This window comes from Anabas testudineus, chromosome 2 (assembly GCF_900324465.2).
Source record: "Anabas testudineus chromosome 2, fAnaTes1.2, whole genome shotgun sequence".
In the NCBI taxonomy this organism is placed as follows: Eukaryota; Metazoa; Chordata; class Actinopteri; order Anabantiformes; family Anabantidae; genus Anabas; species Anabas testudineus.
In genome coordinates, this window is record NC_046611.1 from 9,976,234 (window position 1) to 10,003,278 (window position 27,045).

At 42.5% G+C, this 27,045-nt stretch overlaps 1 protein-coding gene across 1 annotated transcript in view; it reads left to right on the forward strand.

Annotated features, from left to right (window-relative positions):
• Positions 1–27,045, forward strand: part of pard3ba (par-3 family cell polarity regulator beta a) — a 134,077-nt gene that overhangs the window by 38,865 nt on the left and 68,167 nt on the right. The window contains exons 6-15 of the mRNA XM_026362167.1: positions 3,001–3,087; positions 3,208–3,333; positions 4,131–4,597; positions 6,553–6,692; positions 7,238–7,366; positions 14,449–14,634; positions 17,716–17,877; positions 19,398–19,484; positions 23,807–23,939; positions 25,203–25,350. Coding sequence (XP_026217952.1) covers positions 3,001–3,087; positions 3,208–3,333; positions 4,131–4,597; positions 6,553–6,692; positions 7,238–7,366; positions 14,449–14,634; positions 17,716–17,877; positions 19,398–19,484; positions 23,807–23,939; positions 25,203–25,350 — 1,665 coding nt within the window. The remainder of the gene's footprint in view (positions 1–3,000; positions 3,088–3,207; positions 3,334–4,130; positions 4,598–6,552; positions 6,693–7,237; positions 7,367–14,448; positions 14,635–17,715; positions 17,878–19,397; positions 19,485–23,806; positions 23,940–25,202; positions 25,351–27,045) is intronic.

A 27,045-nucleotide genomic window follows, 5' to 3' on the forward strand; every position in this document is an offset into this window, starting at 1 on the left:
AGTAAAGATTTGAGCTTAATAACTTGAATCTGCAACTTTGCAATTTCCTAAGTGAGTCACAATTCTGTAAATTGTGTTTTCTGAAAAGGTAAGATGCAGTACACAGCTGACACAGAGACATTTATACTTGATAAAACTATACTGCTGCCTTTGATACGGAAATTTAAACAGTCAAACTGTAAAGTTAAAGCAGCTGTGGATTCTCTCTAAATGAGAATCAGTCGTTCCAGCAGCACTACTGTCTGACCTGTTAAAGCTGGAGTCATTTGTCAAATGTGTGCACAGGTGAATGAGCGTACTGTACGTGGGTGTGCACCGACATCTCACTATGGCAACCTCCACTTTTAGTTTTTCTTTCTTTTTATTTATTTATTTTTTTTGAGCACATCTCTTGCAGACCTCTGGCTGGATGAGAGTTTTATCATCATTCCTCTCGGATGTCAGTCACGCAGTAACTATGGCAACACCTTACCCCTTCATCACAACCCTTTCACCTGTCTCGTCCAGCAAGCCTGTGATAAGAGTACAGATAATTTTGCGACGTCCTGTGCGGCCGACTGATTTTCTCGGTTAGAAAATTGTTCTTTTAAACATAACTCCGCCGAGGATCACTCGTGCTCAGGAATAGACTTGGCTGGAGCGACAGATGGTGATTTTTCAGCGTTTCACAGTACAGTGGTGTCTTGACAGCACTGTGATACAATGGAGGCACGACTCTCACAGATAGTTTGCCATGGTAACAGATGGTTGGCGGCTGAAGAAGCCACGGTGAGCGAGCGAGGGCACATTTTCAGCAAGTCCCGGCCGCGAGTTTGCTAGGCACTCGGCCTCTGTTGATGTAGAGGAAGTCAACCAAGAGTGGGAGCTCCATCTGTCTCACTCCTCATTGCTCTTTTAATCCGCCCCACTGTCCCTTGCCTTTCTCACTCTCTCCCCCCCCCAAGTGGAATGACTGTGTTTGTTTGTGTTTGTGTCAGTGGGATGCTAAAATGGGTGAGCGGAGCTATTCTGCATATTAGCGTGTGGCACTAACAAGCTACGGCTGCCTCTGATGAGCTTGTTTGTGCCACTGTTTGTTTTTTTTATATGAATGTAAATGTACTGAAGCTGTGTGTGTGAGTGAGTGTGTGTGTGTGTGTGTGTGTGTGTGTGTGTGTGTGTGTGTGTGTGTGTGTGTGTGTAACACACACGTGTTTGTTTCTACCACACACATTGTCTGAATACGTGCACATCATTCAGGACCAGATTTGTACCTGAATGCGTGAGAGTGTATATCCTGCCTTCGTTGTTTACCATCACTCAAAGTAAATTTAAAGAGTGTGTGTTAGTGTGTGTGCAAGTCATGGGCTGTGTGCACATGTTTAATTTAGATGTAACTGTGTTCCTTAATAGATGTAAATTTGATGCATGTGTATCTGCAAGTTCAATTTACAAGAATGTGACTGATGGTGTTTGTGAGCATGCGACGGGTGTAGCAGTAAGACTGAAAATAGGATGTGTGTGTGTGCGCAGATGTGTACAGTAAGTGTGTGACCCTGGCAGAGGTTAACGAGAGCAGGGTGACAGTGACAGAGGAGTGTGTTTTAATGATCCCAGCCAGTCCTTGGGCTTGTGTACGTGTAGGAAGTACATAAACCTTGAACTTCACTGCTTTTGTTCTCAGACTTGTTTTCTTTGTTTGAACTGATGCAGATGCCTCATCTGTTTTGCATTTTAGCTTTGTAAAAAGCAATATGGGAAAACTCTGGAAGAAAAAACCTTCGTGTTCCACCTGAGATTGCTCTTTTTTGGATCATTCTTTATTATGTTAACTCACATGCAGTTCAGAGGCTCAGTCACAAAAGCAGATGACATTGTGGAGAACTGCTCAAAAGAGATCTGAAAAAGCAAGAATGAGGAGCATTTTTCCGAGGACATGGCAGGATGTTTTCTGAGCTTCTCTAAGAATTGTCATCTCCCACCTGAATTCCTGCAGCTCCATTTTCTGAGCCCTTGTGTCTGCCACCAGACCTTTGTAGCAGCTAGTACTGAACGCTACCGCCAGTCTGGTCTTCAGCATCCTTAGGTTAACCTGCTGCACCTCTGTCAACTACACTGGTTGCCTGTTGCAGCAAATATCTAATTCTGCTGCAAAATTTCAGTGCTGTAAAGGGAACTGCTCCTTCCTCTGATTATTGTTAATAACTGTATAACTGTACAGCAAGAAAGAAAGAATGCTGAACAGTCGACTATATGTGTACAGTGACTGACACTAAATTTGAGATACAAATATTGATTTGGTGAAAAGATTGCCAACTCAAAGAAAAGTTTTTACACTTGGTGTTTATCTAAATCTCTGAAGTAAGTCAAAGCATGGTAGAATGATCCATATAGATCAGAAATTGTAATCTCCTATGATCTTCTTCAACCGTGCTCTAATCATGCAGGTCCCCTCTCTTACCAATCTAATATCAAACACAGCCTCTTCCTGTTTAGCTTTAGTGGTATTGTCTGTGTGTATCTGCTGTTAAAAGTCACAGTTCAGGCCTCTAAAGAGATTATTAGAGAAGCTCATTATGTTTAATCTCTATCTGCACTCTGTCTCTTTTATCTCCAGCTCTCTTCTTTTGTCCACCAGCTAGATTGGGTGGTTGAGAAGCAGGTAGATAAAGGGTGAAGTAGCCACCTGCGTCCCAGTCTCACACACACACACACACACACACACACACACACACACACACACACACACACACACACACACACACACACACACACACACACACACACACACACGCTCACACATACTTCGTTCTGATATTTGGCAGAACTACCTGTAAGCTAATTTGTATCCCTATCTGTGTAGCCTGGAGGAAAATGCAAATGGATTTTGAAGAGCTTGTACATAGAAAGGCTGGCTGTGTGTGTGTTCGTGTGTGTGTGTGTTTGTTTAGCTGTATCTGTTTTTATGATTGTCTGTGAGGCATTGCACACTCCCTGATTTAGTATGTATTTTGTTGACAGTTCCCTAACAAGGACAGTGGAGTTTTCAGGTGACCGAGGGCCCCTGGGTATCCACGTTGTCCCCTATTCCTCTTCTCTCAGTGGACGGTAAGTACATGCACATATCTATTTGTAATCAAAGCAAAAACAAATGACTTGTGGAAATTGAAGTTTTGGCATGTAATTCGTTGACCTCCATTAGTTTATTTACACTGTTTGTGCTTCAAGGGCCCTGGGCCTTCACGTTAAAAGTGTCGAGGAAAACAGTCGCTCCAGGAGAGAGAATATCTTCCAGGAGGACGAGTGCATTGTCCAAATCAACGACACACCACTCCAGGACAAGACTTTCACACAGTAAGTATGCTTGAAATGTGATAGAGCTACAGAGGCTCTTGTGTGTCAACAAAAGTTTCATGGATGTGACAACATACAAAAGAAGACTGTGAATAAGATTCTGATCAATAATCAGTGGTGTTTGATTTGATCGTGTTTTATCAAACCAAACCACAGCTGTAACCAGATGCTATCACTCAGTTTGACTCCTCCATTAGTTAGAATCAAATCATGCTCGTTCTCTGCCTTTTCTATCTCAACACCACATCTACTCTCATGAGTGTATGTCTCTTCTTCCGTTCCAAATTTGTCCATCTTTCCAGCACACACACACCTACATCCCCCTGTACCTGTTCTTTCTTTATTTTCTCTGTCAGTGCTGAATAAGTCCATTTAACTGCATCCCACTGTGTGTTGGCTGTATTGTGTCAATGCCGTGCTGATAGTAGCCTATTACAGCTGCAATAGGAGCCTGCTGTAAGGTCTGCCCCATCTGATAGGGAACACCGTGTCCCAAACCAGCTGGAAGAGTCGCTCGGTGCTTCATCCAAATTGAAATGTAGCTCCATTAACAACGCACAGGCCTCAGTCCTCATTCTCTACTTTGCAATTGTCTGTGTTTTCCTCCAGTGTTTTCCTCAGCTTTGTTGTAGTATTCGACAAGACAAATGACCTCAGAGGCTACAATGAGCATCTGATCATTTTGTTAATGTCGGCACCAAGCCACTCAAATGTGCTTCACAATGAGTTTTGGAGTTACTTTAAATTACATATCTAATGCCCGGAGTCTAAATGTTGTCTTCTTCTTATTTCCCTAGGTCACAGGAAGTGTTTCGCAAAGCAATGAGTTCCCCTTTAGTGCATGTCGAGGTCCTCCCTGTAGCGAACAAACCACGCTACGAAAAGAGTCTTATAGGTCAGCTGTTCACTGGCGACATGAAAGACTCCACTGCAAAAGCAAATAGTCCGCTGCAGGTTCGTGCTAAAACCGACTCCCAACCAGAACCCAAGCAAGACGTCAAACTGAATGCCAAAAGAGAAGCAAGGCAACCAGGCGACACATATGCCAGGACACAGGAGGCGGCTGCAGTAAACCCTCCGCCAGTGGAGCCCCAGTCTGGGCACAGTTCCCTGGAGAGAATCTCTCCCACTCCTCCAGCTAGGGCAGCCAGCTCCTCCCCAACACCCAGAAGCCCCTTGCCCAGTAAGAGTCCCGTTCTACCCAACCTGGCCAACCTTACCAACAGGAAGGGTGGCAAGAGGATAAACATCGACCTGAAGAAAGGTAAAATGCAGCTGAATAATCATTTGATTACTTTTATCATTAAAATCATCGGTAGTCTTACTAACAGGACGCTTTCAGTGTCAAATAAAGAAAAGGCTCCTGTTGAGTTGCATTATAGTAAGTGTGGTATTCAGTGTTTTGAACTCTTCCATTGAATGAAGAATTCATTTATAGGTGATATTTTTAACCATTAGTAAAAATCTATTTTTTCTTCTGCCTGATGGAGAGACCACATATCTGATCTAGTCTTTTTGTTGTAAAGGTTATGTTTTCTATCATCTGTCAAGTCTGCATTGTCTTGGCCATTTCTTGTCCTCCTCATAAGGGAGTGAAGCAAGATAATCCACATGTGCTCATTTGTCATATCTATCTTCCATGTTTGTTATTCTGATGCAGCTGACTTGGAAAGTCATTGCTGTTGTGTTATTTTAGCAGCAAAACACAAATTTAAGAATTGATCATTTGAAATCAGACATTTCCCACTGACATACAAAGCTCTGAACCACTGAAAGAAATTTTACTCTACAATAAAAGTAACTCTCCACTGTGACAGCATTTTTCATGTTTTATCTTCTGGGGAAACCACGCAAGCGTCTGGTTATTTCGCTTTTAGACTTTAACCCAGACTGAATCAGTCTGCCTTCCCAGCCGCCTTATCGCTTATCCTTCTAAAACACATCATTGCTGGGACGCTGATGTGTTGATAGCACGGGAATAGGTTCTTAGGACTGTGAAAAGGCTCTGTTCTAGCAACCTGCAGTGTTATGAGGCATTGAAAGGACAGCTGTAATTGGACTGCAGACGCACACACACTCTACAGGTACCCGGAGAAAAGCAGGAAGATACCCAGATGAAAGGACAGAAGAAATTGGGCTCCACACTCTCCAGCTCCAGCTCAATGCCCCATTCACTCTGGCTTATTGTTAGTTTCTTTCTCTTCCCAGCACCTTTTCATCCCTCCCATTTTCTTCTCCTTTTTCCTCCATCCTTCCTTTGTTTGATTTTTTTTTTTTTTGCCGCCATCTCCATCTATCCCTTTCACATGATGCAAGATCAGAGCAGAGGATATTATGGGGTTTCTAACACCCTCTCCCTTGGCAACAGGCTCTTTCTCTCCGTGATTGACAGGCGGTGTGGTTTAGGTGCACTAATGTAGGGCAAGCAGAGGCTTAGCTTGGAGACCAGATAGCATCGCTCACCGCCTTTAGTATGCCATGCCGGCTTTGCTCTCCCTGCACACACACACGCGCACACACACACATTTAGAGCGTGGCACATTTCACTCATGGCTTGGGGCTTGTGAGGCCGTGAAAAAGAGTGAAGGGTGGAAGCTCTGGGGATTGATGGCACAGGCGTGTATGTGTGTGGCCTCAGAAACACACACACGCGCACACCCACTTCCAAATGTATACACGGAGATAAAAGTAGACTCACATGCACAAGGAAAATCTTTGTGGAAATCACTTTGCCTCCACAGGGAGGATGGCTAAGAGTAGGAAATAATATCACACAGGTTCTTCTCACTCTCTCTCTTTTTCTCAGTCCTGCCGACCCCACCTTCCCTCCATCTTCCCCCTCTACCTCCCTTCACCAGCCACCATTTGGCCTGCTCACACGTGAAATTAAAGGCAGAGTCTGCTTAATCTGGCTAGGAGAGGAGTCTTTTCTCTGCAGCTCAGAGGCTGAGCCAGGCAACTGACCTCTAGAGGAAAACAGGCAGTTGTTAAACTGTAGTTAATGTGGAGTACGATGCTAAAGCCACCGACTTGGTTCAGCTGGACAGGAGAGGAGGAGAGAGGGAAACCTCAGTGGCTAGTGGAGTGGGAGAAAGAAAAGAGAAATTAAATTGAGACAAATTAAAAAGAAAAAAGAATTCATAATTAAGTCTTGTCTGCAGGGGCTGGGGCTCGATGCCCCTAATGCACAACATGACGCAGGCTGCTTTGTTCCCACAGGTGCGGAGGGTCTGGGCTTCACTGTGGTAACCCGGGATGCCTCGGTCCACGGGCCAGGGCCAATCCTGGTGAAGAACATCCTTTCGCGAGGTGCAGCAATCAAAGATGGCCGTCTGCAGCCTGGAGACCGCATCCTGGAGGTAAGAGACTTCTGTCTGTTGGCCTACCACCAGGTACAACAACAGCATTGTAGTAAGCATGGGAACACAAGGGGATCAATAAAGTATTCATTATTATTTATTATAACATTAATATTGTCAGCATCAGAACTAGGAACTGGAGCTCAGTGGCACCCCTACTGGTTAAACTAATTAACTGCACTTTCCCACCTTATGATGACCTTATGTATAATGCAACAGGCTTAATGAAATTTGATTTCTAGATCGCAAAAAATATAACTTAGGGATTAGTGCCATAACTCTTTGATTCTACATCGACCACATAAAAATAAAATATAAATATGATGCCAACCACGTCTTTGAATTTGACAAATAACATTTTAAAATCTAAATTGAAACTCATACCCTATACTTTTTATCTTAATTTGTGGTGAAATGACTCACAGAGGGGTGTATGTCTGATCCTAGCTCAGCACATGTGTGTCAAGCACTGCCAGTGGATAATACACTTCACTTTAATCTACTCCTCTGTGTGTGTATGTTATTTTTTCCTTGTGTGTGCGTAGGTGAACGGAATAGACATGACAGGCCATAGCCAGGAGGAACTCGTGGCCATGCTGCGCAGCACCAAGCAGGGAGAGACTGTTTCTGTGGTGGTGGCGCGGCAGGACGAAATCTTCCTGCCTCGGGAAATGGTAATAGAGTGCAACACATACAAAAAAACACAGCGCCCATGTCCTCACCCACCCCGCTGTACCTTCACACGGCGTCTCTTCTCTTTGTCTGTCAGTCGTTTGTGCTGCTTTTGTGATCATTAGTTCCTTGCACTTTTTTCCCCCCATCTTTTTACATTTCCTGCACATTGTGTCACTTTTTCCGTTTTTGCTCTCAAAGGAATAAACCCCTTTATGTTGATGCCCTCTCGCCTGTAAACACAACACACGGACGCACCCACAAACACACCCCGAACACGCTCCGGCCTTCCTGTCCCACTTTGTTTTGTTGACACAGCGATGCCAGAGGAAGTCGCACACCAAAACCACAGTGGTCCCACAGGAAGCGTGTGAACATGCCAACGCATGTCGATTTGCTGCGGGTGTTAAGTGACCGTTCACCTGTAGCAGCTGATGGGGTCATAGGTCAGAGGCAGGGCTGTGAAACTAACTCAGTTTGAATGCGCCTACCAGGGGACATTTTATCAATAAACACCCGCTTTTAAACATGCACACACGCAGCCAGGTGGCCCCTTCAAAGTCACTTGCTCTCTGTAAATGATGTTTTCGCCCATGCGCCTCTATTCTCTCCCCTCTGTCCTCTGTGGTTATTCTGATTATTCCCTTTCTGTTACTTCAAAGAGCTGTGAGAAAGGCATGCAGGGCTTTGTAGTAACTGATGCATATTCACACCTAGAGTTCGCACACACACATACACACACACACACGCCTAAACACCTAGTCCTTGATAAAAACTTGAACACAAGTGCTCTCGCTTTCTCTTACACATAACACACGTGAGCGCAGACGAACACATCGCGCAATCTTTAAACAGCCAAGTTACTGCTTCCGAAAATAGTTTGCCCTCATTAATGGCCCAGCAGTCTTTGCATAACAAGTGCACTTTGAAGAGCCTCTACAGTCTTCATCTAACACTTGCTTGTATTTCTGCATTAGAGAAAGACTTCAAGCGAGTGAGAGAGGCTTGAATGAGAGAGAGCTTTCACTCCTGTCTCTATCAAGGCCGTTGAAGTTGTTGGTGCCCCATGAGATCTGGCCCTTATCTCCAGCTCGGTCCTGAATCTCAAAGACAGTTTGATGTCCTCTAAGTGCACACATGCGAACACACACACACACACACACACACACACACACACACACTTGAATGTTTACAGATACACATAGGCACTCTAGAGGTTTTGCATCATTGAATTTAGATGCGCAGACCCTCAAAAATCAAAGGATTACATAAATACACAGATGCAGAAACCACCACAGAGAAAAGATTCATCATTAAAAGTAGCCAAATGAGCTCATACATGAACAGACACATACTGTACAAATCCAACAGAAGAAAGATGCCACCAGACGAGTGCTTTCAGTTTGAAGTAAACGCCGTCCCCACCTTTTCCAAACCGCTCCAAAATACAACCCGAGAAATAACGTTTTCCTCCCTTTCCTCTCTTTCTGTCTTTCCTTGCCTGTTCTAATGGCTCGACTCACTCTCCCACTCCTCTCAAGTAGTAAATTGTCGAGGAAAATTATGTGGAGCACTACCAAGGAGCAGCTCGCAACGATTTGGTTGCACAAAAGCTGTAATGATGATGGAACCGCATTAAGTCAACGTGGCCATCTGCTTCTTCTGTCGTATGAAAATGTTTGCTTGTCTGACTTGGAGCGAGTGCTCATGAATATGTATTTGTGTTTTCTTTAGAGGCTGTGATATGTTGGGAAAAACTGCTTTTGTGTATCCGCAGACTACGGTCATATTTGTTAAAATAACTATCTCCTGCAGATCAGCAGTATTATAATAGTGGTATTATCAGAGTTTTACATACAGCACATACTGCTAAGATTAAGTGGAAGTTTTTCTTGGCTAGCCCTACTGTTACTGCTACAGAGCACAAATCCATTTTATCACCTTATTGTTATATTATTATATTGTTGTATTATGTTTATGATTTAATCAGGAATTAGAGGATTTACCCTGTAGTATTTCACTTTATCCCAGACTGTGCCTATAGGTGGTGCAGTAGTATAGACGTCTGCTTCTGTTTATCCTGAAAAGGTCTCTCTTGTGTCTCTAATGTCCAGCTCCAGTCTAGTATGGACATGATAAGAGACTTTATTAAAATTAAAAAAAAAAACATTACTCATATTTGTATCCAAGATAAGAAAATGCCAAGGCCGACAAAGAATAAAATTGACACTAAAACAAATAAACCTGAGTAAGTTGGCTTTCCCGGCTTAACATTAGACTATTTGTAAAGTTCAGACACATGCACTGAGTTTGTTCCCGCACAGTGATCACAGTGCTGCTGCACCAACAAAAACAAACAAGAACTTCTGCAGCATATTATCACTGGTACACTCAGAGAATGCCATTCTTGCTTGGAATGAGAAATGCCTTTTACAACAAGTTTAGTTTTAAAGCAGCAACCTTTAACGGTTATTTGCTCCTGTCATACAACTAATTATGTAAGTTTATAACATCTTCAATCATTATTTTGTTTCATAACCAATATTTTGTTTATAATACTTATTCCAGAGTCCAGAGTATTAGGACAGTTTATTCACTGGCGCTTGTTATTAATACCTTCTAGTGCTGCAGATAATTCTAACATCATGTAATCTTTTGACCATTGAGACAGAAAAACGTGTAAAAGCCATTTTGTAAAGAAAGCAATGCTAGGGGCTATGCGTGGTTTGTACTTTTGCACTGCAGGGCTTTAAGCTAAAAGCTCTAACATACAGTACTAATGATTATGTGTACTTGCTAATGTGTTCATTAACAACATTTCATAGCAGTTTATTTACCGTGCACTTAGCGCATATGTTTGTTACACATATTTTAATCCATAATTGAATGGTTATCCGTTCAATATTTGTCAGAATAATCCCTGCAGCTAAAGTGGTGGTGGTGAGAGTCTGAAAGCACACAACCGCACATGCATCAGTAGGAATAAACTTGGTAATATACAGTAGTCCTTTGGCAGAGGGACACCAGGAAGTCATAAGTTAGCACAGCAGAGTTACAGAACATAGCCGTCATGCTGGTCAGGGTTCAGTGTTTTGTCAGACAGCACTTTATCAGAGCAGATACTTGCTGACACAGCAATCTGAAGTCAGGTCATGTGGCTAAAAGACTGGTCACTGTGCTCACCCTGCTGCCAAACTACAAGATTTATATTCTCTCCTCGAGCACTCATATAGTCTTATTTTTATCTCCCTTGTACCAGTAAAGTAGACTTTTAGAGGAACTAGCTGAACTGCTGATTGATTAGTTTCAATAGAGAGAGAGACGGTATTGATGTTTCATGAGCAGCGTGTGGTTCTGTGAAAGCACTTGGCAGCACTGGGAGCCACACTGGTCTCTTTCAGTCAAAAGAATAAAAACAAAGCCTGAGAATTAGCCTCATTATTAGGACACAAAAGGACGCAGATTTTCTACCCCACCTCCTGGTCTCTCACACATTGTCTAAGTAATTAAAAAGTGATAACTTCTAATCACAGTTTCACTCCTGTCAGCATTGCTGCGTCTCGTCTCCTAGAGCTTTCATTATTTCACGGGGCTCGGTTTGTTTCAGGGCGAAGATTAGAGAGATGCTCTGAGTTGTGGAGAGTGGATTTTGTGTGTGTATGTGTGCATGCCGGAGTGTGATATGTGTGAGGGGAAAGTGTGTGTCTGTAGCAGAAGTATGGGTTTGCCAAGGACAGGATGGAAAGGTTACTCTGCACATGGTTGACCCTCTGTTGCCAGCAAGCCTAGGCCAGATCACAGGAACAGGGGTCGTCAGGCAGAAAGTGAAGTTTTTGTTTTACTGTTTTCTCTTTCATCAGCTTGTCTCTGTGTCTCTTATATTTTTTAAATTTTCTAGTAATATCCGCCGCCTTCTGCATCTCGTCTTCAAGCTGCAGCTCTTCTCTCACTTTTTCATTTTCATTATCCTCCCTCCTCCTCCTGCACATGCCAGAATTATCCCACAATCAGTCATTTTATTTTCCTTTCTCTTCATTGTGAGGTAAAGGTGTAAAGCGGCGAGGAGGAAGACATTAAGGCGATTAATTGGCAGCTCCATCGTCGCCGTCGAGCACGCAGAGATCTCATCTTAATTGAATGTCGCTCTCACCGCTAATCCCACCGCTTTGAAACCCCCCATTTAGAAATCCTCAGCGACAAAAGGCTCTGTGTGTAATCGCTGTGTATCGCCCCTCCTCACCACCCACCCCGGGGTTAGAAAAAGCTCCTTTTTGTTTCCTCATTTGGTTGTTGAGGAGGGTGGTCTCTCTCCTGGCTAAAAGCTTGTTAAAGAACCATTGCTGAGGGGCAGGAGGGGTCGCTGAGTGGAGCCAAAGTGTCTCAGCCACCCTGGGGACAAATGTGACCCCCAGGAAGGAGCATTAGATGGGATAGTGGAGTGTATGACTGCTTTTGGACCACCACTGAGATTCAGCTGTATGTGTACATAGATTTAAATCAGCAGTGAGATACGACAAATAAACTCACCAAGCTTATGTGGCTTCACATTTTAATAATGTTCCAGCATGTTGGTTTGCGGAGCCTTCAGAGCTGCAGTGCTCTGATTTGGCCACCCTCACCTTGTGTGTTATTGGAGCTAGATCAGACATATTTAAAAGCTCCCAAGTGTCTCTGAAGCACGAAGTAGCGGGTTGTCTTTGTAATTCCTCTGGCTTTGTGTTACAACACTCTGAAATGCCTTGTTGATAAAAATAAGCCCTGACTGAAAGTCCCATATTACACTGAAGAGAAAGATGTATGCTGTGACTTTGAAAGGATGCATTTAGCTTCATTTTGGTTACCGTCATGTTATGAAAATGAATTTGAGCAGCAGATGAAAGGTGAACATCAGCAGTGTCAATATTGGGTCATCACAAGATACTGGATATGTACAGGAATTGGTTTGTATGTTGCAAGAATACAGCTGCAGAAATCCATTATTTTGTTGGACCTTTCTTTGTTGTCGTCAGACTTCCTAGAGGCTCCCTGATACTTATTGTGTGGAGATAGTGTTTAGAGCCTCAACCCTCAAGTCTACCAGGCTGCCCCATAAATGTTCATTAACTTTTAGTATGTTAAACAGCTGCTGTCATCACTGCACGCCAGAAAAATGACAGCATTTTTTGTTCCAATCCAAATGATGTTAACCCCAGTGTTCACAATTCTCTAACAATAACAAAGTAGTTTTAAAGCTTGACAGTGACGGTTTCCCAACCTTTATCAAGGCACTGATAAGATAAATGGTATCACCCTGTATCCAGTACTTGTGCGGCTCCAGTTCTCAGGCACTCAACTGACTTCTATTTTAAATGTAAACCAAAAGCAGTGACTAAAGACGGTATGAGATCAGCGTGTTGGCATACATCTGGATTTTCTTTACTCTGATTCAGACAACCTTCTAGGTTTTTACCTTTGGTGAGTTGAGAGCTCTGACTCACACTTTGGAGCCGAGTGTCTCTCCCGGCCTGAAGGCTTCAACAGGCTGTTGTTTTAATTAAGCACCTAGACGAAGCAGCACCAAGCTGGGCTGACAGAAGGAGACTGAGTTTGGGGGCTGGAGGATTAGAGTGAGGTTGAGGTCTTACAGTCGTGAATTTTTGCTAAATTATATTGCAGGACATATTTGACTCCAACATCCTTCAACATTGTGCCATGATGAGAGAGGAAATGTGAACACAGATTCCTGATTCAGTGGCAGGCAAGGTGCCTGATGTAAGACACCCGCAATCCTGGTATGGGCGCTCAGATCTTAAAAGCTGTGACAAGTGGTCGGGCTGGAATAATGCACATGCATATTGCTACAGAATTTGCTTTGACATTTTCTTACTGAGTGGCGTTTGAGTGGCTGTTGTCTTTATATTGTAGAGCAAGAAGAGGAGGAAGAGTGAACGTATGCATACATACTCGCACACTCTTAACCTTCCATCCCTCCTCTTCAAAGAAGAAAAAAGCTTGGGGTTGAACTGGTGTTGAGACGCCTCCTCTCTGCAGGCCCTCTTTTCCTTGGGTGACTGAACCTGGCATTTCTTTCCTGCTCTCCATTTTACCATCCTCTAATGACAGACATTTTCCTTTTCTGTATTGTTGCCGTGATTCACCCCCCCCCCCGCACCCCCTTCACTCACCTCCATCTCATTTTCGGAGAAGCGCCGCTGCCGCCGCCGCCACGGTCATTTTCTTCACATTTAATAGCAGTGGGTGAGTGGGTTGGGTGGGTGGGTGGCTGGGAGATGGCAGAGGGAGACCTGTAGAAAGTAGCGATGCGAACGGGAGACTGGGGAGAAGGGGGAGGAATTGAGAAGGAGGCAGAGGAGAGAGAAGGGAGCGATGTACAGTAAGATTGAGAGATTAAGTTGAAATGTAAAGACGGAGGCAGGAGGAGGGGAGGTGTGAACGAGAGGAGCGGGTATACCTCTGGGATGGGTTATTACTTTTAAATGCTCCTATGTGCCTCCATCTTCCTCCCTCCTTCTCCCCCTCATCTGTCCTCCCCCTTCCTCCCCCACTGTGCTCCAGGAGGAGGTATGAAAAGGTTATTATGTTTCCTTTAGAAATGGCTCGCTCTCCGTCTGCGCCTTTCATCTCCGAACGGAATAACCTCTCTACAGTAGCTTTCTTCTTTTTCCTCACTACACCTTCATCTCTCTTTCCAGCACACAGCACCTGCTTCTCTCTACCTCTTTTCTTACGCCTTTCGTTTTTTTTTTTTTTTTTTATTCCTTGCAGCCGCCTTCCATCTGACTCTTTAATCCTCCTCTCTTCTCCTTCCTTCACCCCTCCTTTACTTTTTTTTGGTGTATGGTATAATCAGAGTGGTGTAGGAGCATGCGTTATCAGCTAGAGCATTAGATATGGTGCTCCTACCTGAATCATCAGTGATCATACACAGCAGCTATTATGTAAAGTAGGTATTACCTGTAGGTGTATGTATGAAGAAGCTTTTCCTGTCTAGTGTAATAGTTTTTGTAAAACAGTTTAAGAAACTAGGGTAAAAGTCTTACTTAAAGTGTCCCACCTTGCCTTCCCCCTCTTTTGTATATTTCAGAAAGGTGAAGAAACTAGCAATCGGGTGTTGGAGGATGGCAGAGAGCAGCTGATGTACGAGATCCCCCTCAATGAAACGGGTTCAGCAGGCCTGGGGGTCAGCCTGAAGGGCAACAAGTCCAGAGAGACTGGAGAGGACCTGGGTATCTTCATCAAGTCCATCATCCACGGAGGGGCCGCTTACAAGGTATGAAGCTCAGGAATGGGCTCTTCAGCAGCTGTTTTTGGACGCCCTGTAAAACACAGTTAATGACAGCCTTAAAGAAACTGACCTTCCAACTCATGGTATCTACATTCATCAATACATGTATTTTAAGCTTTGTCTAATTTTTGTAGTTTCAGACATCCTTCGTATTGGTAAAAATAAAACAGCACCACATTATTTCCTGAATGACAGTTCAACAGGTTGTAAACAGACCCAGAGGTTACTCAAACTTATTTGTGAGAAAAAATGAAGGTGAGCAGCAAAATCATTACCCAAACTGTTGCAGAAATCCATCACATCTTATGGGCCAGGCTCCTGGCTTGGTTTTGCTGTAATGAAGGACATTTAGTTTTACCTCCAAATGAAATGGTTTGGTTAATCTGGCTAAACATCTGGCTTATTTGCAACCTGCCTGCCTGAAAGTTGATTTTCATACTGTAGATAAAGAATGGAAACAAAATGCAAGTATACTGTAACTTGTATTTAAAATGAACAAGCAAATGCCAGAGATGGAAACAAAATTTAAAAGACTGACATTTTTAAAATGTGCAAATGTGATCTGTCTGTGTCTTATTTTTGCTTTTTAATGTAAAGATTTCTTCATAGTCCTAAAATGCCTCATTAAGCTTATACCACCAGAGAACTCTCTTTAAAGAGCCCCTTAAAAAATACATCAAACATGAGAAATAAGCAGCATTGCAGGAACGTTTTTAAGGCCACACGGCTCAGTACAGAAGTGTGTCATCTGACTTGAACTAATCAAAAGTTCTTTGAATTATCATCATATCCAGAACTTACCACTTGAGTGAGAAACTGTTTTTTTGAGAAGCTTAGCAGCAGTGCTGTGGAGATTTGATTTTTTTAATCTTTTACTTATTGTTCTTTTTTATCACCTCATTGTATTTACCCACGCTCCTTCCCCATCTCTCTGATTTGTTTCTCGGATGTTTCCTCTCATCTCCCTTCCTTTGCGCCACTTCTCTCCTCTCTGTCTCATTTCCTCTCATTCTCCAAGGCCGCAACCCCTCTCACGGCTCAGTGTCTCTCAAGATTTGACCCCACTTGACCCCAAGTGGCCTCGTCACATCATCACCGCAGCCGTCTTATCTATATCACTCAGTACTCACTCCAACTTGTGAGTGCATCAGGAAAAAAACATCCTGTTTCAGCACTTTGGAGATTCCTTCACTCGGTCTCAATATCTGGCGCCCGTCATGTGCCACAAGTCCTCGTCTCTGCTCCCAGATCTGCACAGAGGCACAGAGACGAGTGTGGCGTTGAAGATAAACGGCTGGTCTGAGATCAGGGCAGCCAGACAGCCGCTCCCTGAAGTGCCTACAGAAGTAGTTTTCTGACAGCTGCCAATGCGGATAGGGCTCCCTCAGAATGGCCCAGTAAGATCTCCGGCTGGCTGCGAAACAGGTTTCTGGGACAAGATACCACATAAGAGGAAGAAAGACAGGAAGAAAGAGAGTCAGACAGTAGCGAGGGAGCCCACTGAAAGAAGACAGCATGCGAACGAGTGCGAGAAAGGAAGGGAATCTAAAAAGGAAGAATAGAGCAGGGTTGAACAATAGAGAGATGGGAAGAGGCGGATTATGAGGAGAAAAAGAAAATTGAAAAGTGGAGACACTCGGCAGGAACAAAATGCATGAGGGTATGCATGTCTCTGTGTGCCTGAGTATGTGTGGGTGTGTGTGTGTGTGCACGCTCCTTCCTCGTTGTTGATGCATGCTAATGAAAAGCAGCTAAGGGGCCTATTAAGTATTTGCAGAGCCAGGCCAGTACAGAGGAGTGAACCCAGGCGTCCCCCAAGTCTGAGTGACACACACACACGTGCACAATCACACAGCAGGCAAAGGAGGAGGAGATGAGGAAGAGTCATGGAGAGATCTAACCTATTTTCATTAAAGAGTTTTGGCTGCTGTCAGGGCCCGGGGCCTCAATTATGTAAAAAAAACAGTTCTTAGGCTTTATCCCTGGTCCTGTCATATGATCATTTCAAAGAGCGTGCTAAAGAAAACAAATTAAAATTACATGTAGCGTGCTGCTTACACCGAGAAGAAGAAATGAATTGGGGAATATCACAGACTGATTTTGGCATAAGCATCAATTTTTGATTACATCCTTGGATTTGATGCTGGCACCAAAAATCTTTGTGTGTTTGCTTGAAGAGTTTTGTATGTGTGTGCGGTGCCATCCCACACAAGCAAGCATAAGAGGTCAGCCCAAATGGTGCCCCCTTAATGAGATGGGGTCAAAGGGCAGCACTGACCATAATGGACCAATCATGATCCACACATACACACACAGAGAGAGCTATTAGTGTCTGTGTGTCTCATCTTTATTGTTCTTCTTTTCATTTTGCCCTTTGCATGGGTTTCTTCATTCAATCCTCTCTCTCTCTCTCTCCCTCACCGCCTCTCTCTGTCTCTAGGTCGCTCGTCCACTGCCTCTCCCTCTCTCTCCCCCTCCAGGGCACTATTCTGCGTTGCCTCTCTACAAGAAGCTGCTATTTAAAACACTTATAAGTGATTTAGTGCCCACGGAGGCTATTCCATTAGCCGCTCTATGTATTTATCATGGCTCTCCTGCTCTCAGTAGATTGCTAACTCTACAATTTTCTGGCCTTCCCACTTCCATTTTCTACTGTTCTCTCTCTCTCTCTCTCTCTTTGTCATTCTCCCTCACTCTCTCTCACAGAAACACACCTCCTGCAATTACTCTTTTTCTCTGTTCTCTTCTTTTAAAACTGATATTAGTGACCGGTCTTGTGTGTTTTTATTTTTTTTTTTTGTTATGCACTCTAGCAATTATCATATAAATAACATTTTTAAAGATAATTGTTAGTGAAAAGACCAAACAGCAATGTCTTCAGAATGCCTCTAATTACTCCTCATTTTTTGTAAATGAAAATAAAAAAGTTTACTTACTGAAAAATAATAATCTCTAACAGTTCCATTCTTGTCTCAGTAAAGTAAACAGCTTTGTTTTGAACTGACTTTAGGTCATTTGTTGTCTCATTCAGTTTCAGATAACAGCTTTGTGATCTTTTCTCAACAGGATGGTCGGTTGAACATAAACGACCAGCTAATAGCAGTAAATGGTGAGTCACTGCTCGGTCGCTCCAACCACGCTGCCATGGAGACACTGAGACGCTCCATGTCGTCAGAGGGAAATGCCAGGGGCACCATCCAGCTCGTAGTACTTAGAGCACCCAGACAGGTACAGCATGCGCCATGTTTTATCCCAGTATAAACAATATTTAGAAGTCGACATAAGTTTCACAATCTGGTACATGATTGAATGGTACTGAATTTCAAATCAAACAGGACAACCAAAAATAGACAGGAAACGAGCCCAAATAGACATAAAACAGACACTCAAATGAACTCAAAGAAACATGAAATAATCTCAAAAGCCAAAAAAACAAATGAAAAATCATCACAAACATTTGAAGAAAATGACTTAAAAGACATTTGAAAGCCTCATTTCTGGTTGCTTCCTTCTCAGTCTGGGAGTACAAGAGGTTATAGGATGGATAGAGTGTACTTTTACCTGTCTGTGCCCAGGGCCCCATTTGATCAGAATCGGTTTATGGTTAACAAGATATTAACAGCAAACATTAACGGAACAGAATGACATTTTAAGGTCATGGAACTGCTGAGGCTTAATATTAGAAAGTTTTCCAAATGATGGCAGGAAATGCGGCTGTATCCTCTTACCATTTGGCACGAATCGAGAGAGAGTGAGAGGGTAAAAAATATATATTCTTGTTACTATTATAATAACATTCAGTGTCAAATCGTATTAGTCAAAGGGTAGTCTATGTAAATCCCCAGTTTTTAATGTTGTTTAGTACAATCATCTTATTTTCCTGTCTCACATTTATATTGAAATCATGCTCTTTTCTCTGCTAATAACAAGAAACTCCTGCTTGATTTAAGAAATTGTAACACTAGCATTTGAATTAGAGGAACTGAAATTCGCAGAAACATCTAAAAACAGAAGTGTCATGTCAATAAATTCAAATATCTCTAAATGTTGCATTTCCTTTATGCCATAGGCTATCTCCTGGTTATTTGCTGCAGCTTTTTGCTTTTGAAGCTCTGGTGCATTTGGGTCAACATGTTCAAATTTTTACATATAGTTTAGTTAGATGTATTTGGTTGCATAAAATATTTAGGAATCCTTATGCATTATGAAATCCAGTGCGCAGCCTGATATGTTCAAAGATTATTCATAAGTAGCTACCACAGTTCTGACAGCAAAATCAATGTCTTGTATCATTCGCATTAGGATCATTTCTCTTCCTCTTACTGGAGGCTTACAAAAAGGAGAATACTGTATGTTCTTTCAGCAGCCGTCCTTCGTCTGGGTCAGCAATATGAAATCCGGATGAAGCACTTATTAATGTCTATATAATGCCAATTTGAATGACTTCAGAGTGATAAGTAATATTATTTCTATTCATAGCCTTATTGTAGTGAATAGGTAATGCAGCTCCTGCTCCTGCTCCTCCTCAGGATATTAAACACACAGTGAAACATCAGAATAAACTCTCCCTTTGTGACAGTGATTGGCGTGCTGGATGATTTGTGTAGGTGGTACTTTAGTTTTAAGATTAAGTTGACACTCAAGAAGAAATAAGCAAAAGTTCAGATTCTTAGTCTGGAGCCTTTTTAATTAAAAAAAAAAAAAAAACCCCTGAACCTCCATTTTTATTTCTCTCTTTTGTCTCTCAGATGACCAGTGGCAACCCTGCAGCAAACACACCTACAAATGTCTCCACCACTCATCAACCCGGCACCCAAACGGTCTCCAGGAATCAGGTACGAGTCGATGACGCCCACCTCCAGCAGCAGCAGCAGCAGCAGCAGCAGCCGCCTCCACCTCACCGCTCCTCCTCCCTGCTCCCTACGCTGAGGAGGAGAGCGTCCGAGCCGCAGCCTCACAACCACAGGCACCATTACACACACAAGCCAGGAGATACGCACACCAGATACACGTATAGGTTTAATCAAAGGGAGAGGTGCAGTGGTTACACATTTGGCCTCGCACAAAGGGATACAGAGTACAGTGATGATGAAGGGGGATATGTACAAAATGATGGGTACAGACCAGGTGTGAGACATGACTTAGGGGCTGTCTCTCACAGCCAGACACTGAGCAGCATAAACAGACACACAGAGGGAAACTTGAACAGGGAAAGATCTGAATATGGATACACACAAGTATGCACACGCAGCCAAACGCCTGTAGACCGCATCCCGCTCGATAACACACAGTATTACACGTACGCAGATGCTCAGGGCAACGCCGACAGACACAAGTCCAGGCACACACGCAGCCGCACACTAGACGACATCAACAGTCAAGACAGCCATCAGAGTAGCAGTTATGTGGAGAACATCCGAGCGATGGCAGGGCAGATGTACGGAGAGCCACACACACACAGCAGGATACCCACCCCTGCTCAGAACAGAAACACACACACACCTGCAGACATGTACGTAGACGCACACTCGCATAACTACGCGTACAACCGGGCCCTCACCAGACACCACCACCTCAGTTTCTCTGGTGGACTCTGATGCAGAGTAATTAAGAACATTGTTCAGCTCTTGATCATGGTACAAAGAGCAAATTTGTAATTATAAGTTTGAAAAATTGAGATAGACAAATAAAGACAGGTAAAGACCATAATTAGCATAAGTGCAAAAAGATCTTCCCTGAGTATATGTAATATTAGGAATGACTGATATGATGCTGTCGTGTGAATGGAATTATAAAGAAAATGACACCAAACCTTTGAGGTGTAAACAACGCTTACAGACACGTCTTCGACTGTTTGGCTGAAACTCTTTCCCTTCGCCAACCCCACTAACTGTAACAGCATCAGCCTTGAGCTCTTTTGTTTTTATTATTTTTTAAATATTACTCATAAACTCTGTGTGCACAACTCTCCTTTCTGTCTTGTTATTTTTACCTCACTAAAATTAGCTGTAACTCTGATTATTATTTCCTCTTCAAACCACTGGGGTTGTCTGTAGACTGTAAAGGCTGCTTCTCTCTCTGCTCTGCAAGTTTTGTATTAACTTTCTCTTTTTCATTTTTTAAGGGAATGTACACTTGCTTTCCTGCCTCACCTGCTCGTTTCTCCTCTGTTAAATAAAGCTAATCTGAAGCCTCCTGCATGCCTGTCTGTGTCTGTTTTTCTGTTGGGGTTCCAGCGGTTGCTTTTGCTTCACTCCCTGTTTATTAAATGATATTTGGTTCCCTCGTTTCCTCTATTTTGGCCTTACTGTGTCTTTTCTTTCCTGCGTTTTCTTTATCCCTTGTCACTCGCTTTGAGCTAAGAAACATGACACTGTAAATTGCTACTAGAAAAAGATCTAGTACGGTTTCTTATTTCAACATAAAGAAATCCAAATTGTAAATTCGTAGACACCCAGAGAGTGACAGTCATATAGGGAATAATGAACACATTACCTTTCATATGTGATAAATATGGTAAAAACCAGGCTGCACACAGTGTGTAAACTTTTGCTTGTTTTCTCTTTTCTGCTGTTCCCCCATGAAAGTCTTGTTTTGTCACTTTGCTGCGGCACTTGCTTTAATCCCTGGTGGTTAACGTGCAAGAAAACATTAGAATCGATCACAAACAACATGAGAAGTGGCATTCATCTGGTGCTTGAAAGGCAGCACAAATTCCTAGATGTACGGACTGATGAAGAAATCAAGCGTGACAGACGGTGCAAAAAGTAGCTGTTTCTTAGTTAAGTCTGTCTTTTCAGCTCCACGATGAACCATGACTGATTATTTCAAAAGCTTACAAAGATGTTTCACAGTAGTTAAGGCAGGTGCTTAGGGATAATATGTGTCAGTAAGTGGGGGTGTGAAATGTGGGGTGGGGGCCATTGCCATTGTAGCATTTCCATCTTATCTATGTCTGTGTGTGTGTGTGTGTGTGGGTGTGTTAGTCATCCAAGCCTGCGGATATATGCTATCAAACCCAGTTCAAAGTTCAGTATTTTGTGCTTAGTCCCTCTCTGCTCATCCATAAACAGCCAGTCTGGTGAAACTGTGGGGGCAGTGCGATAAAACAAGAGCCCCTAAAGCAAAACACAATGAGCCTCCTTTCTCTCACTGTCTGTCTACAGTTTGCTTTCCATTAAATTCCATTAAAAATGGCCACATTTACTTTAATATATGTGATGATAACTTTGCTGTATCAGTCATTTTCTGAGGTTTGTAGTTGTCAATTATAATGTGTTGATCTTTTAGTCCGGTGCAGTTTGCTGTTGTACACATTTTTAGTTTAATTATAAGACATTCCTTTTTGGCATTAACAAGATGAATCAGATTTAGGCTGGAATAACGTCACCAGTGTCGGTAATGATTTATCTTATCACTCTCCGTGGTCCAGTTACCTAATATTAAAATGCTAACGTGGTGATGATATACGCTACAAATCAGCATGTATGTTTTAACATTAGCATTTATTATCAAAGTGCTGCCAAAGCTAGTGACTAAAAGGTGCATGGAAACTTTCTCAGTCTCATGCACACTAAATCTGACTGGTTATTATTAGGAATACATGTTAAAGTTAAAAAAGAAGCAGAAAAGCAGATTTCTCTGTGCTTTCATGTGCTGCTCTCCATCCCATGCTGATATGTGGGCGTGGTGGGTGACACAGCAGGGTGAAGCGGGGCTAAAGCTCTCAGAAGCCTATTGTATACAGCTGTAGGTTGGGGCTGGCCAGATAGATGGACCCCCTCCTCGTATTGTTGTGGGATTAAGATATCCGACTGTCTGTCTGGCAGTTTGCTTCAGTAGCCTTAGGCGAGACGTCACTTTGTGGAGACTGATAGAGGGATGGCGAGACGGGGGCTGTGATGTCAGAACTGTCAGAAGTTTGTGTGCAAATACATATGACACACACATAGGAATGCATAGTGACTGACAGCTATGATGTGATGACATATTGAGATGTATGGTAGCTACTAATGATACCCCAGGGACTCCATGACATAGTGAATACACCCCACCCAGTGCTTTGATAAAGGGAATCTATACATAAACCTTTCATTTCTGTACACTGTGTCATTTTTTTGTCACACATTAATAAGTGTGTGTGTGTGTGTCTCTGTGTGTGTGTATATCTTTGACCTGTAAAGGTTTTTTTTCCCCCATTCCCTATCTCCATCTGCGGGATGGGGGTTCTTTGAAAAGCTGAATGGCTGGCTGTTCGATAACACGCCTGTCAATGCTCTCAGGATTATTTTAATTGCTGTGTTTTCAATTGCGCACGTGAAGAGAATCTGTTTTTATTTGCAGTTGTTGAAACCAGTCATCAAAAGGATTGCGAAAGGCATAGCCAAAAAACAAAATATATATTTGCATTTGTGCCCCTTTTTTAACTAATCTTCAAATATCTCATCTAAATTTAAGATGAACAATTTGAACCACTTGGTCATTTTTCCTGGAGTTTTAGATTTGACCTTAAAATTAGCATCATATTCTTTGTTATATTTCAAAAGAAAAAAAAAATCAGGAAAAGCTCTTTGCTGCCAAATGTTGAGTGATGTGTTTTCATGGTCACAGTCTTACCTATGTTGCTGCCTAAGTCAGAATAGATGACACACTTTGTTCTCAGTTATAATCAGCTTGACTATTCTGTTCATCAGCCCGCTGCATGTGTAGTCGAAACCCTCAGAGATTAGTTCTAAATCTGCTCATTTTTCCTCAAAGCTCTGCTCCCGTATTAGGATGAATCATAATTGATTGGTTGCAAGATGTGATTATACAACTACAAAATATTGTAAGAAAACAGAATTTTACATTACAAATTAAAAATGGAACTGCAGCTGCTCCAAGCAAACTCAATTTTGCCTTCATCGGAAGTTAATCTACCTGCAATTGCTATGCTAAACACATCCAGGATAAGTGACAACTGCAGCACTGTAGATTAGACAGTTTGGTAAGCACCATTTAATTAACATGATTTGATTAATAAAAACTGTGTGCTTTCTTTTCCTCTCTTTGAAAACTTGGATAGAAGGTTTGGATTAACTTAGCAAGGCTCTAATGTTGGTGATTTCAATGTACCACCATTTTCATTGTCCCTGTTGATCTCTTTATCTGTTGACAGGATCCTTGGGGTCATGATGCGCAGCAGAGGCCTTCAGGACCCCCGAGATCCTCTAAAACAGAGCCCATTGCAAACGGTGTAAGTCACGCTCCAGTGGCGACCAACAACTATGCGTACAGCAGCTCTGGAAGTGGTGAGCATGCAACACACACACACGAATCACACTGCGCACAGTATTTGTCCATTTGAACTGTCAGATAGTCAACATTAGGCTTGGAGTGTTTGTGTACTCTAGTTATCTGCGACTGAGTGTGTACACACAGTTTGTTTGTCAGTGTATGTGTGTGTGCATACTGTATACATATGCGTGTGTGTGTTGCGATTGCTGCACAGTGTGACACCCAGCTAGAGCTCCTTGTTCTATTCTACTCTGTTTTTTTTTTAGGTCACTGTAACAGCCACCCTCAGCATCTTATATCGCTACATAACAGAACTGTCTCAGCTTTTCCGAGCTCTGTCTGTCTCTTTTCACTACATATTTATAGCGGGAGAAGGGGAAGTCATTAACTATGTTTTTCTGAACACGACGCTCGCTTTTCATGTGCAAAAGATCTGACCTTGGAATCATTACGCTGATGAAACGGCTTCTAAGTGGGCCAGATTTGCATAGAGTCTATTGTGCAGCGTGCACGCTGTTGTGTTAAAACAGTCTAACAAACTGTTTTAAATTCAAGCTCTATCTCTCTCTCTATATCTCTCTCTCCACTCGCCCCCTGAGATGCAGGGAGATGTAGATGCTTTTTTTCTGCTGAGACTCTGTCAGTTCTCCATCACACTTCAGCAGCAGTACAGTTACAGTTATTTCGTAAAGGGGGGGTGTTGCAATACAAAGGCTTTACAATGGGGAAATGATGCACTCTCAGGGTTTACAGTTTATGGAAATGTTGAAGGAAGTGTTGCTAGGAAGTTTGAATGGGGCTTTTGTATGGAAATGATTTTTTGTGCATTCATTTTACTATTGGATGTGCATAGTGTTATGTGCTTATTTGTGTCTTTGATGCAGTACTTAGACTTTCTAATCGTCTCACCTTGCTGAACTCTTTATTGACAGTATCCTCAAATGAAGAACGCTCTTCTTATCATTGTGTCTCATGTCTGTGTTTAAATCAGTGTATTGTCAAAACGGATAATATCTAACAGTATTTAGGAACAAAACATTTAAGAGTGGATATTAAAGTGTACAGGCCTTTTTTATTTTTAGTCATCTTTCACTGCCTACAGACAACTTTGTTATTGTAACTAGTGAAAGGTAAACAAAACCCTCAAAGCTAAATCCTACTGAAAATGTGTTAGGATGAAGTAGAAAAGACGTCAGCGGGTCTCATTTGTTCCAAGTTTTCTTTAATTCTGTTCCGATAAACAAAATCAAGTCTTGTTTTGTTTTGTTCCTCCTCAGCTCCGTATCCCGCTGCGACCGCCAATGGCAGCTCCGGTCACTACGGCAACAAGGATGAGGAGTCGGCAGAAGGCTTCCCCCCACCTCCCTCCCCTGGCACTGTGAAGGAAATGAATAGAGACTTACCACTAACTCCCCCAGAGCACAGGTACCTCTCCCCACCCGTGACACACATAATGTACAGCACACTGCACCATCAGTGCGCTATTAAACGACACAGAGGGCCAGAGTTATTATATTGTAATGGCACTCTTCATATGGGCCACTGTGTTATGAGATAAAGAAGAGTCATTATGCTAAATATTACAGCACACATATGCATTATTTAGACTATGCGGTCTAATTGCAATAGCCTATTTGCATAATGCACAAGTAATTATGGTGATAACATAATAGAGTCAATTCTGTAGGCTTAGAAATAGCTATGATACTTAGTACAGTATCCTGCTGTAGAGTCTGCAGCCACACTGACAGCAGCAGCACTCTACACAGTCTGTACTGTGAGTGAAACACTAACTCTACAAGGTTCATTATACAGTAAATATGCACACATGCACACACAGCGGGCACTTTTATCATCTGCTGTCACCACTCCCATGACAAAATCATGTAAAAAATCTCTGATGGAAACATGGCTTCTGTTTGGCACTAGTTAGTTCAGAGGATGCCTTTATGTTGTGAATCTCACTGGAGTGTCTTTGAATTCAGCAGTGAATACAGTCTTGATTTTCTTTAATCTGAAAAAAGACTTAAAGATAAGCAAATAAGTAAAGTCAGCTGTTTTCTCTAGTTCTTATTCTTTGCAGATTCACAGGAAACAATACTTGCACCAGCCTTGAACAGCATTCAGTAACTGTTTCCTAATTTTCTGATGGTTTTTCACAGCTGTCATGCCACCGGTAGGCAGTAGTTCTTTTTTATGTGTTGGGAATCTTTGTCCTCGTCTTCTCTTAGTCCTCTAAGTAATGTTTGACAAACTCAGACCTGCTCTCATCTAACCATTCTACCATAAATGGCTGAGTGATGGAGTCCTACTGAGACGTTCATCCCTCTGACAGCTTCTTCAGTCTCTGCTGAGGCTCTGTGAGAGCAACCAGTTTACTTCCTGGTCACTTCCTAGACCAAGGTCCTTGTTGTCCAGTTACTCAGTTTGGCTGGTTCCAGATTTTTTGCATTTCACATTTATTGAGACCACTATGCTCCTGGGAGCATGATAAAATATCAGAAGTGGTTCGATACCCTTGCCCTGATCACTGCCTTGTCACAGTTTTCTCACAAGTCAGAGAGTTATTCCATGTTTCCACTTTTTCACTGACATGCTGTGTGAATTATGGGATCTTATACACAGGTGTGACTGTCCAAACAAAAATCAAGGAAAAGTAGAATAAATAGGATCCACATGACCATAAGTTGAAGTCGCACCAAAAGTTCTAATGACTTTTGTAAATAAGAAATTTCAGGTTCTGATTTTCAATAGATTTACAAAAAGATTTAATGTAGACTGAAAATCTGCAAAACAACTCACTCAAACATAATTAGTCTTTTCACTGAATTTCTAAAGAAATCTAAAAATGAAGGGTTTTTATGGTTTGGGGACCACAGAAGCCAGACCCTGTTGTTCTGTCAACAGTCTTCTGAATGACTGTGTCTCAAAATATTTGGTGTGTGTGTGTGTGTGTGTGTGTGTGTGTGTGTGTGTGTGTGTGTGTGTGTGTGTGTGTGTGTGTGTGTGTGTGTGTGTGTGTGTGTGTGTGTGTGTGTGTGTGTGTGTGTGTGTGTGTGTGTGTGTGTGTGTGTAGTATCTCATCTGGTCTGAGTCATAATTTGGCATCAATATCACTTG